The sequence below is a fragment of the Spea bombifrons genome, chromosome 1 (genome assembly GCF_027358695.1).
Source record: "Spea bombifrons isolate aSpeBom1 chromosome 1, aSpeBom1.2.pri, whole genome shotgun sequence".
NCBI classification, from domain to species: domain Eukaryota; kingdom Metazoa; phylum Chordata; class Amphibia; order Anura; family Pelobatidae; genus Spea; species Spea bombifrons.
This window is the reverse complement of record NC_071087.1, coordinates 70,768,517-70,785,797: the sequence shown is the minus strand read 5'-3', so window position 1 is coordinate 70,785,797 and position 17,281 is coordinate 70,768,517. Positions and strand designations below refer to the sequence as shown.

Here is a 17,281-nt window from a genome sequence, read left to right as displayed (position 1 = left end):
ACTCACGTTACCTGATTAGACCATTTTATCGGTAATCTAAAATCACATAATTATCGTGTTAAAATATATTGTGTGGGTTTTTAGTCTGATTCGCTTGGGGGACCAAGGCACCCCATTTAGTCTTGGTGGTGGCAGTATTATTTTGATATTAGTTACATCATTATAGTTAATTGTGGGTGGTATTAAGGGTGGATATTTGTATTTTGATCACTATTTCCGGTCTAGGGCAGATAGATAGTGAATCTTAACCCTTTTACCATCAGAACCAAGTCACACGCACACTTGGAGTAGGGTGCGTTCGTGGGGGGGGGAATAGCATGGCATAGGGAGGCTGTAATCACATTAATATGATGTCCAGGTTCCAGCATGTATTGGCTGTCTGGGCATGATAGGAGTGTGATTGCTGTTAGACATCATGTATATAGATATGTAATATTGTTGTTGGGTTTTTTTTGTCCAATTTTGGTGTTTTATTTTTAATAAAGTATTTTTTTTTTTTTATTTATTTATTTTTTTTTTAAAGGGGGGTCATTTTCACTTTCAGTCAAGTGAATGCTGAATTTTCGGCCCAGAATTTTCATTTCTATTTTCATTTCTGCATCCCTATATACTAAGCCAGACACTGAAGCGGTAGGCCTACACCACATCAATGTTTGGCTTAGTATATAGGGGTTATGCTACATCAGGGCTCGACAAATCCCAGGCGCCAGGTCGTCATGGCGACTCAGAATTTTGTCCTGGCGCCTAGGAGTTTGTCAGCCTCTTACATCCACAAAAAAATGCCCCCGCGTCACCACGCCACCACGCGGGGATGTTGCTGCTGCTGTCTGCCCAGGAGACAGCACAGCCACTCAGAGCCCGCCCCCGAGCCTGAGATCACTCCCACGGAGTGATCCTGTAGGCTGAAACCGCGATTGCAGGAAAACCTGCAATAGCGTTTTCAGCTGCCACAGGCAGCTTCAGGAAAGGGGGTTCAGTGTTGATTAGGTCACAACCTGACACAACATCCCCCTGCTGCCTGATCGCTCCATGAGAGCGACAGGGCAGCATTAACCCCTTCAATGCCGCGATCGCCTTTTCTTAAAGAAAGTAGAAAAGTAAGGAAAATAAAAGTAGGAGGAGGCAAAACAGACTGAGTCAAAAGAAGAAAACGTAGAGGTAGAGAAAGAGGAGCTGGAGGAGAGGAGACAGAGATAGGTAAGGAAACATTGTGAGAATGTTAAAAAGCATGGCCATCTGATCGTGGTACACTAACTCCCATGACTGATATATAGTGATGGCAATTATACTGTACCACCGTCAATGTCTGGCACAGTATATAGCGATGGCAGTTATGGTGTACCCCCATCAATGTCTGGCACAGTATATAATATGGCAGTTATGCTGTGCCATTGTGAATGTCTGGCTCGGGAATTGAACTGTTGTAAGTGGGTGAGAGAGAAGTTTTGATGTTAATGTCAATGATAGGCTTCCCTGAAGAGAGAGGTTTGTAGGGACCGTTTGAAGGAGGGCAGAGTTGGTGAGAGTCCAACAGCACGGGGAAGAGAGTTCCAGAGGGTTGGTGCTGCGCGAGTGAAGTTCTGTAGGCGGGCATTGGAGGAGGTGATAAGTGAACATGCAAGGAGCAGGTCATTGTTGAATCTTAAAGGGCGGGCTGCAGTATATTTGCTGATGAGGGAGGATAGGTAGATAGGTTAGCAGTCCCTCCCTGCAGTCACTCTGATGATTGACCCCGCCCCTTTCCTTATAGTATCCACACTGCTCAGCAATTCATAACCGTAAGTATAAAATTAATTAGGGTTGCTGAAAGTTAGGGGAGGTGGGGGTTAATTAAGGGGCACTTATGGTTAATGAGATGCTTAGTGTAATTTAGGGGCAGTTATGGTTGATGGGGTCTTTAGGGTTAATTTAGGGGCAGTTATGGTTGATGGGGTCTTTTGGGTTAATTTAGGGGCAGTTATAGTTAGTGGGGTCTTTAGGGGTAATTTAGGGGCAGCTATGGTTAATGGGGTGTTTAGGGTTAATTTAGGGGCAGTTATGGTTAATGGTTTTTTGTAGGGTTAATTTAGGGGCAGTTATGGTTAATGGGGTGTTTAGGGTTAATTTAGGGGCAGTTAGGGTTATTGGGGTCTTTAGGGTTAATTTAATGTTGAGGATTGAGGATTAATTTAATAAAGTTAACTTAAGGTGCGGTTAGAGGTAAAGGGGGGCAAACTAAGGGGAATCTAAATCCTGGGGGCAGTGAAGATTAATCCTGTATTTTTTTATTTATAAAAGTATTGTGTCAGTGTGCTGCGAACGAGGCTGTAAATCTACAAGGGCACTATGGCATATCTGGGGAGGATGGAGTGGCACATCAGGGGCCACAGTGGCACATCAGTGGGTATAAGGCATATAGGGTATATAAGGCATATGTGGGGAGGGAGGAGTGGCATATCTGGGGGTATGTGTCATATCTGGGAGGCATGTGGCATATAATTATAATATATATATATATATATATATATATATATATATATAAAATATATGCATTTTTAACTACATAAGAAGTAAAGACTATTTTTATTTCTGCCATTCAGGGACACACTATGAAGCCCATGAGATCACACACACACACACACACACACATATATATATATATATGTGTGTGTGTGTGTGTGTGTGTGTGTGATCTCATAGTCTTCATAGTGTGTCCCTAAATATCAGAAATAAAATGTGGTCACCCTATTTACCACGCTTTTTTTGTGAAGGGGTGGCGAACCGCTGAGTTGTCTACACTGACCTTGAGTCTGGTGAGCAGCAGCAAGGCAGGTTAGCTGAAGATGCCATGGAAGAGTTAATGAAGATGCGCCCGCTCATATATTATATGTATTTAACCCTTTTTTGGACTAACCTGGGTGCAGGGTTAGTCTCCAGCTTGGTTACCTCCATATTAGTCATAGCGGGTAGTCCTGAGCCTCTGCAAATTGTTGAGAGATTGGGGATCTAATGATGCCTTCACTTAGCTGGGATATTACTCACTAAGAAAATAACTTTTCAATAACAAAAGAAAAAAAAAACATGGCAGACACAGTAGAAACCTTTTTTTCACAAGACCAATGACATCCACTAAATATATTGTAGCAGACTATACTTTATGTGATATTAGAACATCAGTAACTATAAACTACGTAAGCACACAGCTCTTAAACTAACATTTATACAGAATGCAATAGCACAATTTAGACAACAATGCCCACTTTCACAATGCCCCCTCACAAAAGCTTGTGTCCAATTTGCATTAACCCAGCCCCAGATTCCCCAGGGAAACGGTGGTGCACTTAGGCGGGGCCCTTCAATGTAGTAGATGGTATTATCTTGGTATAACAGGTTAGGATGACACCAAAACTTTATGGAAGAAACTGGTAACAACTCACATATCCCAGGGTCTGTTCTTTAAAAGAGAGTAGGCATTTTTTTACCAAATGTTGAGGCTGTATTCAACTCCGACAACCACTAATTCATGCTTGACTAAATTTAGCTTCTTCTGCCCCTGTGTGCTTCAGATTTTTAATCTCTGGGGCACAGATATGCAATAGATTCTCCAGGCTCCTCTTCTTCAGGTCCTCAATCTCTAAGATGGATGACTTGACCCTCCCTTTCCTTTCCAAAAAAAATCCCAAGTGATTGGCTTACACATGTTCATAATACTGGCTGATGAAGCTATATCTAGATCACCATGGTAACTGGAGGAGTTCTAGTGCCAGGGCTACATGTATATTTTATTTTATTATGTCATAGCTTTTATTGAGGTAAAGTCGCGCTATATTCAATGGGGTGAACTGTAAGCATATCTTTAAATGACATTGTGGTTGCTAGGATTGTTGTAATCGGTATTATTTGCTGAAGTTATGCAACAAAAAGAAGAAAATTTAAAAGAGATGTTTGTCAATCATTAACTCGATTACACTCATCCACTGTATCCTTGGTAATGTGTTCAGCATTTACTTGGATACTTTTATGACAATACTGTTCATATTTTTGCAGTTTTATTTTATGAAATACAGTTTTACATGGTAATAATTAGACTTGGGCACCAGGGGGCTCTTCATGTTCGTCTTCGTGCTCATCTTCAGGAAAAAAAAAATCTTTGTATTCTGCGAATATTCGCCTGTTCCTGTCTTCTCTTCAGGCGAATATTCGAGGACATTCTTCGTGCTCGTTTCATCTTCGTTTTCTCCCGGTTGCCTAGCAGGGGTTAATACGGGGTTAAGAACACATCGGAGCAGCAGCAGCAGCAGAAGGTACGTGTGTGCGACTCTATTGGTCGCCGGAAGGGGGCTCGTCTGGCATCAACAAATGAATTGCAGAACTGCAGAATGCACTTCATTCGTTGATGGCAGGCGAGCCCCCAATAGAGTTGCACACACGTACCTTCATGGTGGTATCCGAGATGTACACAATACACATTGCCCTAAACTGAGGGCCGAGTTCCTCCGAGCAGTTGTCTTGTCTGAGACCTAGACAAATGATCCAAGGAACTTGGCATTCTTTATTTATCATACACAGTCACACATCCATAGATGTTTAATACAGGAATAGGGATTATTTTACATTTTTAAATCGATTTTAAATACATGTCTAACATTTGCTACCTATTTACAATGGCATACTTTGCAACAACCCAACTTTTAGGGGACAGGGCTGGAAAAAAACAGGACTGTCTCTGGAAAAGTTGGGTCTGTTGGCAGGTATGTGGATGGAAAAATGTTATAGGGTGAAATGTGAGTTATAGCGTTAATGCTAGTGAGTGTAGAACTGAAGGCCAGGGCAAATAACAGGAGGAAATTGCCCACTCGTTCCTCGCAGGTATGCGAATGGAAAAATGTGGGATAAGAACTAAAAATAGCTTAGGGTTAATATACAGTTATGTTTAAGAGTAGTAGCAGTTGCGTGTTTTGGTTAAAGAAGTATTATGTCTAAATAATAATAATTAGGGGTTTATTTAATTTTATTTTATTTTAAAGTTATATTTATTATTTACTTTATTATATTTATTTATACCTACCCTACCCAGCAATACCTACCTACATGCATTAGCATACCTAGTTTAGCTAAATTTGATTGGACAGGACTAGAAAAAAGCAGGACTGTCCCTGAAAAAGTTGGGTCTGTTGGCAGGTATGTGGATGGAAAAATGTTATAGGGTGAAATGTGAGTTATAGCGTTAATGCTAGTGAGTGTAGAAGTGAAGGCCAGGGCAAATAACAGAAGGAAATTGCCCACTCATTCCTCTTTTCCATTTCCATTTCATTCTTTTCCGTCTGATACACAACCAACCAAACATAATACACACAATAACACATATAACACAATGACATAACACATAACACATATAACACACACATGTACAATTCACAAATCCCTTGTGATTTGTGAATTGTACATGTGTGTGTGTTATATGTGTTATGTCATTGTGTTATATGTGTTATTGTGTATGTTATGTTTGGTTGGTTGTGTATCAGACGGAAAAGAATGAAATGGAAATGGAAAAGAGGAATGAGTGGGCAATTGGCGACCCACTCACCTGTTTCACCCCAGGGCAAAGCATCCAAACAACATTCAGTCCTAGACGTTTGGCAGTGGACTTCCAGAGCTCAGACACTAGGCCCTAGCGTAAGCTGGCTACTCCGGTGGAGGTAGCAGGCATTGCCACACTCCAAACAGACGCAGCCAGGGGGGAGAAACTACCCTTACTATTAGGGACATTTTGGGCATGACTCTAGCCAGGAAGCGAACTGGCAGAGAAGAGACGCTGGCACCACCACCAGCATTGAAAAATGGAAAAGGCGAATGACTGGGCAATTGGCACATGTGTGTGTGTTATATGTGTTATGTCATTGTGTTATGTGTTATTGTGTATGTTATGTTTGGTTGGTTGTGTATCAGACGGAAAAGAATGAAATGGAAATGGAAAAGAGGAATGAGTGGGCAATTGGCGACCCACTCACCTGTTTCACCACAGGGCAAAGCATCCAAACAACTGTCAGTCCTAGACGTTTGGCAGCGGACTTCCAGAGCTCAGACACTAGGCCCTAGCGTAAGCTAGCGTTAATGCTAGTGAGTGTAGAAGTGAAGGCCAGGGCAAATAACAGGAGGAAAGGTCCTTATGATTTGTGGATTGTACGTGTGTGTCCGGCGGAGGTAGCAGGCGTTGTCACACCGCAAACAGAGGCAGCCAGGGGGGAGAAACTACCCTTACCATTAGGGACATTTTGGACATGACACTAGCCAGGAAGCGAACTGGCAGAGAAGAGACGCTGGCACCACCACCAGCATTGAAAAATGGAACAGGCGAATGAGTGGGCAGTTGGCGACCCACTCACCTGTTTCACCCCAGAGCAAAGCATCCAAACACTGTCAGTCCTAGACGTTTGGGAGCGGACTTCCAGAGCTCAGACACTAGGCCCTAGCGTAAGCTGGCTACTCCGACGGAGGTAGCAGACGTTGCCACACCGCAAACAGACGCAGCCAGGGGCAGAAACTACCCTTACCATTAGGGGCATTTTGGGCATGACAGTAGCCAGGAAGCGAACTGGCAGAGAAGAGACGCTGGCACCACCACCAGCAGCAGCATAGGGAAAGGCGAATGAGTGGGCAATTGGCGACCCGCTCACCTGTTTCACCCCAGAGCAAAGCATCCAAACACTGTCAGTCCTTGACGTTTGGGAGCGGACTTCCAGAGCTCAGACACTAGGCCCTAGCGTAAGCTGGCTACTCCGGCGAAGGTAGCAGGCGTTGCCACACCGCAAACAGAGGTAGCCAGGGGGGAGAAACTACCCTTACCATTAGGGACATTTTAGGCATGACACTAGCCAGGAAGCAAACTGGCAAAGAAGAGACGCTGGCAACACCACCAGCAGCAGCATTGGGAAAGGCGAATGAGTGGGCAATTGATGACCCACTCACCTGTTTCACCCCAGAGCAAAGCATCCAAACACTGTCAGTCCTTGACGTTTGGGAGCGGACTTCCAGAACTCAGACACAAGGCCCTAGCGTAAATTGGCTACACTGGCGGAGGTAGCAGGCATTGCCACACTGCAAACAGACGCAGCCAGGGGGAGAAACTACCCTTACCATTAGGGACATTTGAGGCATGACTCTAGCCTGGAAGCGAATTGGCAGAGTAGAGACGCTGGCACCACCACCAGCATTGAAAAATGGAATAGGCGAATGAGTGTGCAATTGGCGACCCACTCACCTGTTTCACCCCAGGGCAAAGCATCCAAACAACTGTCAGTCCTAGACATTTGGCAGCGGACTTCCAGAGCTCAGACACTAGGTCCTAGCGTAAGCTGGCTACTCCAGCGGAGGTAGCAGGCATTGCCACACCGCAAACAGACGCAGCCAGGGGGGAGAAACTACCCTTACCATTAGGGACATTTTGGGCATGACACTAGCCAGGAAGCGAACTGGCAGAGAAGAGACACTGGCACCACCACCAGCATTGAAAAATGGAACAGGCGAATGAGTGGGCAGTTGGCGACCCACTCACCTGTTTCACCCCAGAGCAAAGCATCCAAACACTGTCAGTCCTAGACGTTTGGGAGCGGACTTCCAGAGCTCAGACACTAGGCCCTAGCGTAAGCTGGCTACTCTGGCGGAGGTAGCAGACGTTGCCACACCGCAAACAGACGCAGCCAGGGGCAGAAACTACCCTTACCATTAGGGGCATTTTGGGCATGACAGTAGCCAGGAAGCGAACTGGCAGAGAAGAGACGCTGGCACCACCACCAGCAGCAGCATTGGGAAAGGCGAATGAGTGGGCAATTGACGACCCGCTCACCTGTTTCACCCCAGAGCAAAGCATCCAAACACTGTCAGTCCTTGGCGTTTGGGAGCGGACTTCCAGAACTCAGACACAAGTTCCTAGCGTAAATTGGCTACACTGGCGGAGGTAGCAGGCATTGCCACACTGCAAACAGACGCAGCCAGGGGGAGAAACTACCCTTACCATTAGGGACATTTGAGGCATGACTCTAGCCTGGAAGCGAATTGGCAGAGTAGAGACGCTGGCACCACCACCAGCATTGAAAGATGGAAAAGGTGAATGAGTGGGCATTTTGGCAACCCGCTCACCTGTTTCACATCCAAACACTGTCAGTCCTAGACGTTTGGCTGCGGACTTCCAGAGCTCAGACACTAGGCCCTAGCGTAAGCTGGCTACACCAGCAGATGTAGCAGGCGTTGCCACACCGCAAGCACCACAAACTTCTCCCTCCTCGGACAGCATTCCCATTTTACGCTGCCAGTCACGCACCTTTTGAACCATTTGCTCCCCGTATCTACTGAGAACATTGAATTTCATTGCTAGCTTTCCCTTAATCCTTGGATCGCAAAGGCACGCTAGCATCATTTCGGGACTTTCTTCCATGCGTTTGCGAAGGCGTACTTTTAGCAGATCCTTCAGCTTCCTGACTATGGCTGCTACGTCAGGATGTAGAGTGCCACCTTGAACAGCCTCACGGTTTTCAAGGAACACATCCATCTTGCTGCCTAGATGGGAGAACTCTGGGGTTACCTAGGCCAGACCGGCAGTGTTTGAGTTTAAATTTTCTGTGGCATCCTTGTGGTTTAAGGACTGCCACGAGCTGGGTGATCACTGTTCAATCCTCCCTATTCAATGGAGATGTAATCCCAATATTATGCTCTGAGGCAACATTATGGATTGCCCTCTGCTGCTCCAAAATCCTCTCCAACATCTCTAAAGTGGAGTTCCACCGGGTACTGACATCCTGTCATAGGCAGTGTACGGGAAGACCTGCCCTCTCTTGCTCTTCCCTCAAAAGTTGGCTAGCCTTAACACTATGGTGAAAGTGCCCAGCGATCTTTCTGCAGCGTGACAGAACTACTGCTGCTACATTAGTTCCTTCTGACATTGCTGCCTTGACTACAAGATGGATGATGTGAGCTGCACAGCGATGGTCATATGACCATCCCGCAGCGCTTTCACCATATTGGCACCTCCGTCAGTTACCACAAAACCAACTTCAACATTGGTGCCCGCCTCTGCTCCCACCCAAAGGCTAAACATTTTCCTCATTGCATGCAGAATATTTTGTGGAATGCCCCAAATTCTTCCAGGGTGGGCTGGACATGCAGTGCTCCAACCTGCCTTGGTCTCTGGCTGCCAGCACTAGCTGTTGCTTCTATTGGCTCCGAAGCAGCTGTTGGGGTTTTTCCACTCTCTCTGGAGATGGTACTAGTTGTTGTTGTAGTACCACAGCCACCAGCTATGCTGCCTGCACTACCTTTTTCTTCTGCATCTTTCCCCAATAGCACAGCGATGTGTTGAGTGCTGAGATGATGCTTCATGCTAGCACTGGTAAAATGTCCAGACACTTTCCCTCTGCTTATTAGCTTCCCACAATGTTTGCACTTTCCATAGCGCCCTTCTTCGACATTTTCAAAGTGCTCCCAAATTGGGGCACGCATAGCCTTGGGTGCTGCTTCTACTGCTCGGGGTGGATGAACAGCGGCAGAACTAGTGGTGGTGGCACTGGTGGTACCAGTACTGGCCATAGTGGGACTGCTAACTGCTTTAACTCTACCAGATTTGGTAGGTTTTGCTGCTGGTGGTGGTGATGATCGTAGCGGAGAAGGTGGAGGCTCAGGGGAAAATTGTGCACTAGTCATTTGTACATTGCTCCCTGAGGAATCTGATTCCTGACCACTCATCTCATCTACTTCCTTTGGCTCATCGTCAAGTTCTTCATTAGCCAGATCAAGTGGAATTCCTGCTAGGCTGGAGCTAAGACTGATATCGTGACTTGTAGTGTGAGCAGGAAGAACAGACTCTGCACTTGGCCTCTCAGGCTCCTCTGGTACCTCGCTAGGTGGACTTCCACTATGTGTAGCCCTCTCTCTAACCGTCTTTACAAAAATATTGTAAGGACTTGGTGGCTTGCTAGAGGTGCTAGGAGGACATGGCGTTGCGGTATCGGTGGGAACAGTAGGCACAGCACTAGTGGTGGTGATGGTTTTCCCTACGCAGGAATTAGATCGCTTTGGTTTGGGAAAACCCCTTTGAGTCTTGCTGCTAATTTGGCTCTGCTTGGTACATTGCATGCTGCTTGTGGATGGGGAATTTGCTGCTTGGGGCAAAAGGCACTTCTTTTTACTCACTGGGCTAGTAGAAGTACTAGTCGTGCTACCCTTTAACTTTGAACGTGCTTCTGGTGCTTTAGGCTTTCCGTAAAAAAACATAGAGCTTGTGGGCCTAGCAGCACTACTACTGCCTGCTTTTGGTGCCTTTCCTTTACTTGATGACATAGATCCTTCAAGCAATGATTCCCCAAACGATAAGCGAGAGCTTGGCCTACTTGGCCGACTAGACTGACGCAAAGGCTGCATCTTAGAACTGGTGGTGGTGGTGGTGGTAGATGGAGCTTATCCCTCCTTAGTTCCAAAAGGAGGATCCATTTCAAATTTTGTGTTGTGTGTGTAGTGTAGTGCTACTGCTGAAAAAGTAAAACTATGCACAATTCCACTGTGCTGTTGTGTGCAATCTGCCAAAGTGCTCAAGTTATTTCAATTATTAACTCAAGATTAACTATTTATTAACTAGCAGTATTTTGTTTTTAATTTAAATTTACACGGGCCTAAGAGCCTAGCCTACTACTATGCTAAAGCTATATTGTCTTACTATTCTAAGTCTAACTCTAGGCAGACGCTCTCAAGCCCACTAAGCTAAAGTGAGGTTAAATCAGATTCAGTATATGATTTATTAATTAATATTACGTTATATAATATTAATGGATTATAAATTAGAATTACTTATATTATGGATTATAGAATATAGATTATGAATTTGAATTACTTATTATAGATTATTAATTAGAATTTATTATATTATGTTATATAATATATTATAGATTAAGATTAAAGATTATAATTATTTATTAAATTATATATTGGGCTAAACAACTTTTAGTTTAAATCAGATACAGAAGCAGACAGATATAGTTGTCCTACTTCTGCTTAATCTACAAAAATGTGCAAAATAATTTTGTTTTAGTACAGCTAGTACCTTGAAGCTTTGCTTGTCGTCACACAGTCAATCTTTCTTGAAAAGAAATTAGAAAATAAAATGTAACAACAAAACAGTTAGCTTCACTGCTTGCTGAACAGAAACACACAGCACTTATGCGGCTGCACTCACTAGCCCAACAAGTTCAATTCACTGATGGACTGAGGTGAGCGATTCGCGTAGACAACTTCCGCTGCAGCAGGAAGGAGGTGTGGCTAGCAGCAGGGGTTGTCTGCGTCCATTGCGCAGACCTTCCCCGGCTGTCAGAGATCAGAGTTCCCCGCACCGGTGCCGGTGCCGCACTGGTGCGGGGAACTCTGATCTCTGACAATCGGGGAAGGTCTGCGTGATGGATGCAGACAACCCCCGCTGCTAGTTACGCCTCCTTCCGGCTGCAGCGGAAGTGCGTGGGATCTACACGCTGCCCCGGCTACATGACAGGGAAGTCAGATGCACCGGTAAGTTTAGGGGAGGAAGTGTTAAATGGGGGGCATAAGGCATTTCTGGAGGCAGAGTGCTCTGTGAAATGCCTTTTAACCCCCTTAATGCCACTCTGCCTCCAGAATTGCCTTTTTAACCCCCTTTACGCCACTCTGCCTCCTGAATGCCTTAAACCTCCCTATATGCCACTCTTCCCCATAATATGCCTTTTAACCATCTAAATGCCAGAGTGGCATATAGGGGTATAAGGCATTTCTGGAGGCAGAGTGGCACATAGGTGGTCAAAAGGCATATCATGGGGCACAGTCGAATATAGGGTTAAAAGGCATATCATGGGACACAGTGGCATTTACAGGGTTAAAAGGCATATCATGGGGCACAGTGGCATATAGGGGGTATAAGGCATTTCTGGGGCAGATGTGCATAACTGGGGGGCAAGTTGGAAAATAGAAGGAAATAAAACCAAAATATTTTTCTCAATCATAGCTTTTAAAAAAAAATAGTTTAGATGAATTAACGTTTACTGGTAAAACTTTTTTCCTATAGGGTCGTCTTATATTCAGGCTTTTTCTTTTTTTCCTAAATTAATATTCAGATTTGGGGGGTCGTCTAATAATCAGGGTCGTCTTATAATCAAGCAAATACGGTAGTTATTAAGCTAGCTAAAATGAATTATATAATATTACTATAATGATTTTAGATTAGACACTAGTAGTTGTCTTGTCTACGCTCTACATAGTATACTATAGTATATGACTGACAAAGTTTTGTAATAGATATGCTGCCACTCTGCCCCCCCCCCCGATTTACCAGAGCAGACTCCCGGGTGTCATGCGGGGCCGGCGGGGGACATCTATGTAATACGCGTATACAACTTCCGGTGCCGGCACTCAGCGGAAGTGCCGGCACCGGAAGTTGTATACACATATTGCGTAGAAGGCCCCGGCAGTCTGCTCTGGTAAGTCTTGGGGGCAGAGGTAAAACGCATCTTGCGGACGTTCACTGGCTGCGGCGATGCGCGTAAACGACCTCCGCTGCCGGCACGTCTGCTCGATGTGCTTTAACAATCTCCCTTGCTGGGACTCCCCTCGTGGGAATTCCCGGGAAGGGAGATTGTTAAAGCACATCATGCAGACGTGCCGGCAGCGGAGGTTGTTTTTACGTGCATCGCTGCAGCCGGTGAATGTCTGCGCGATGCGCTTAGACAATCTCCCGTGCCGGCACTCCCCCCCGTGGAAAGTGCCGGCAGGGGAGGCTGTCTGAGCGTATCAGAGAGTAGGATGCAGGTCCCCTGCATCGCTGCGGGCGCTAGACCCCGAATGTAGGCCGCACCCCCACTTTAAAGACTTAAAGTGGGGGGGCCTATATTTGGGCAAATACGGTATATTCTATTAAATTATTATTTATAAATTATATTATTTATTTAATTTATCTTAGTGAAGACAGGGCAGGCAGTAGGCACTGCCAGTCCAGGGCAAAGGGCACCCCAGTGTCAGTGAGGCACTGTGTGCACTGTCAACTCAACAGCACTACACAGTTGATGACAGACAGAAGCACTGGGGAAAAAAATTCTATTAAAAAATGACTAAATTATTAATTCAGTAGAACTAAAGTGAAGAAGAGTACACTGTGAGAAATGGCAGGCTGAGGCTTACCAGTCTCACACAGAACAATCTCTCTCTGTAACGCTCGGATGCAGCACAGCAGTGTTGCCAAAGCAGTCACAGCAAAAAATCAATGGATCTCTCAGGCAAGCTCTGGTCTTATACAGCAGCACAGGCATTGGACGAGACCCTTAGCGTGACGTCACAAGTGCGAGCTGAATGGACAGACGAGGATCAGCTCACTCCTGTTTGAAAATGTGACGGTTGAAGACGAATCGAAGATTCTTCGTGGTTGTGCGTCTTCGTCTTCGCCTACGTTTTACCGGCACTGTATTCTGTTCTACGTTTCTTCGGAGCGAACAAAAAAACGGACTCTTCGTGTTCGTTTTCATGTTCGCCCGAAGACGAATGCACAAGTCTAATGATAGTCAGTTAGCAACTCCTGTCAACTTGGTAGCATGATGCTTCAAGTGTATTAATTGAGAACTAATAAGAGATTTATTGTATTGTTGGGGGGGCAATTTATATTTTTGTGTAAAGCTAGGTTTACTTTTTTCTCTCCTCTACCCGAGCTTGTCATATTCCACATTCTATTTGAAATACTATTTACATTGTTGGCACCTTTATAGATACTGTACACCATAATAATGAAGGCAACAAAAAAATGGAAACCATGTAAGTTGTTTAATTACCACGCTTTGGCATGGTCTCCTCTTTTAAAATAATGAATATTAGCGGATTTGTTTTTCTTGTTTAAAAATTTTTTATGGTCTCTTTGTAGTCTAGAAATGGTTTTTAGCATGTAAAAGAACAAATTATCCAACCTATGCCTTTATGCAGGAATCAGTGAAAGGGACAGGCAGTGAAAAATTTTAACTCTTTATAAGGATGCCACCCAGGTATAGCTATTGCAAAAGTACAAAGATTATTCCAGCCTCCTAGTTGGAAAATTTGTTCTGAAATACACAAAAATACCTGTCTATGTTTCAGACTTTTTTTGAGACCAAGAAATTCACAACTTCGTAGATCCCACTTATCCTAGTTCCTTAGTAGTGAAAGTAACTTACTGTATCCCTGAACAGGTATAGCTGAGTTAGTGCTGCATTACAACTTTTTTTATTTATTGAAGTATTCACCAAAAAAGCAACATCTTATGTTAATATCTATTTTAAATTAATATACATTAAATACATTTCTCCTAGTTCCAAAGAAATCAGTACATTGGCGACTTGGCACAGATCAGGAGGTCTGGGTTTGGGTTATGGGTGAACACTCTTCAGATAAAACCTACAATGTCATCTGTGATGAGATCATTGCTGAGCAAGCACGAAAGCAAGCTGAAAAAGAAGCAGAGGAACAAAGGTAAATTTTACTTGTCTGTAATCCATGAATACATGTCTGAGTAAAACATTTATTTTGGGTGCACAAGGAAAGGCAAATATTACATGTTAAAAGCACATTGTGGGAATAAAACATGAAATCAAAGACAATGGATATACTGTATATCCAATTACTCTACTTCAATTGCTTTATGTATAGTAAAATTATATAAAAGAATATATTGAACAATAAAAGCAGTGGTTTGGGACAACGGATCTTTATGGTAACTTTAAAGGAAATGCTTATTCAAGACGGCATTTATTAACCCAATGTTTTTAAAGACACGTTTTGTCCTCCATGTGATTTACCCAGGTAGCTTTTCCTAGACCATAAAGAATTATTTCTTTAACTTGGGATGCATAACTTGGAATGCCTCAGTATGTCAGTTTCAAGTAATGTGAGAATTTCAGGAAACTTTTTTTTTTTATTATAGAAGTCTTTTGTCTTTTCTATGTTTTTGTCCCTGTGATGTGCACTGTGGCTCAGCCCTTTTACAGAAGCGTCACGGCTAGACGAGGTCTCTATGCATTGTGAACTCATCAAGTGGCTCTGTCAGGAAGCAGGGAGACCTGTCAAACAAAGCAGCCTGGGCGTCTATGACGCAGGGCAGGCTAGGCTCCAGATTTAAAAATCTGGAACTGCTAACCAGAGGTAGCCTAGTGTGGTCCTGCTTCACTACTGTATTGGTTTCTGAAGTTGAGTTGTTGATGCCTAGCTTTTTTGACTACTCTCCTGCTTAGAGATTTTGTTCCTTGCTGTTCATATCTGTGTACTATACCTGGCTTGTCTGACTATCTGCTTAATTAACCAAACCCGACTGTGGCTGAACATCCGTTCTGCATTGCTACCTGTCATCCAATGCTATCTGTCCTGATATTCCACCTGCAGTATAGCCAATACAGGTATCCAGCTATTCCTACAATTGTTAGCCACCTATACCCAGTGCCTAATATACCGGCCTTTACACTATTGGGATTATCTGTCTCTATCACTTATGTTGGGGCTCAACCCCTTGGTAGGTGTCTTGCGTCAGACCAGCAATGCCCTGGCATGGGCTTCACATTGGAGTTCCTAAGACATTTGATGTCCCTAGGGAAAGCCGCCACTGCTTCCCTGTCAGTCTCCCAACACTTCTAACCCATGGTGGAATAAGCCATTGAATTGAAAAAATATAGCCCTGTCAGGTGAAGCTCTCATTGCGGCCTTCTATGATGGTCTTTCAGAACGTTTCAAAAAGGAACTGTCCACCAGAAACCAACTAATTAATTCAAGGAGTTTGCATTTATGGCTCATAGGAGAAAAAGACTGACACAAAAGTCCACTTCCCTTGACTCACAGCAGCTTGTGTCTTGGCCCTATGCAAGTTGTGGTTCTTGTTAGAAGAAAGGACCTGCAAAATACTTTTTTTTCTACTAAGGCCAAAAGGGTAATTTTGCCAGGTCCTGTCCCAATAGTCTCCTGAAACTATATCCACCTAAGGGTGCTTGTGTATAATAAACACAGAAGCAAGGGAAAAATAAAGTGCTGATGCAGGGCAAAGTGCCACTGCTCTGATAAAGTCCAAGTGCTTAATAAAATTTATATGGAAGCTAAAATATCCATCTCTGTATTCAGTCCTCCTGGCTGAGCCTAGTCAGCTGACTCCAGCAACCAATCTCCTGAACTGGATACTTATCTGAGACATGTTCGTAACGTCTTCCAAGTCTTCTGACATAAACGCCTATATGCCAAGCTGGAGAAGCATCCTTCTAAATTCCTCATGTTTCTTTTCTGCAATACATGTGCTTCTTGCTTCAATATAGATCCAAAGAAACAATCTGCTGTTTTGGAATGGCCTCAACCTCAGGTACTCAAACCTCTCAGATGGTTCCTGGGTTTTGCTAATTTTTATAGAAAATGTAATACTGACCTTCTCTAAGAACGTGGCCCCAGTCACTGCCATGATAAGAAAAGAAGTGAATTGCAATCACTGGTCTGAAGAAGCAGTCCAAGCTCTTATTCAGCTTAAACAATACAGCCCTAATCTAAATTTAATGAAAACCAAATAGCCCAGCACAGGATAACACTTATAGACCCATAAAGACGCCTAATCATGCTAGAAAATATACACTTACAAAAATAAATTTAAAAAAAGATAAATATCCTCAGCGACATGATACAGACACAGAAACAATGGTAGCGCCAAACGGTTTTTTTGTTTGTTTGTTTTTCAATATGTCTTTATTTACTTTTTCCGTTATAAAAAGACAAAAATACACAAGTCATACATACATAAATACTAGTACAATACAAAAAAAAAAAAAATCAAAGAAACAAGATAAATACATAAATACAGAATTAAAAAGCTGCATTTTGGATATATGTAGACTAGTGGTCCCTTATTATTCCTTAACCAGTAATCACTTCATCATAATTGAAATGAAAGCGAGCAGTCAACACACTCAGGCCCTATCTCGTACTTTCCTCTAATCTAATTAGCCATGATCCCCACATCTTAGATTTCTTTTCAGAGATAAAGTAAGATTTATAAAGCTGTCTTTCCATTTTTATTTGGAATTTCAGCTGGGAAATTACCATGTTCCATGGAATTGGAAGATTTTGTTTCCACAAACGAGCAATCGTGATTTTCACAGCTATAAAACAATGAATAATAAACTGTTTTTCCTTGTAATTACACTTTGGCCATTCTAAATGTAGTAGCGCCGTTACAGGAGATCGATTAAGATTTTTTGCTGTTAATGCAAAGATTAAATCATACATCTTAAACCATATCTTTTTCACACTTGCA

The 17,281-nt window shown here is 43.6% G+C and overlaps 1 protein-coding gene across 1 annotated transcript in view; it reads left to right on the top strand.

Moving 5' to 3' along the window:
* Positions 1 to 17,281, top strand: part of SH2D4A (SH2 domain containing 4A) — a 110,707-nt gene that overhangs the window by 43,051 nt on the left and 50,375 nt on the right. Inside the window, exon 3 of the mRNA XM_053463414.1 lies at positions 14,316 to 14,475. Coding sequence (XP_053319389.1) covers positions 14,316 to 14,475 — 160 coding nt within the window. The remainder of the gene's footprint in view (positions 1 to 14,315; positions 14,476 to 17,281) is intronic.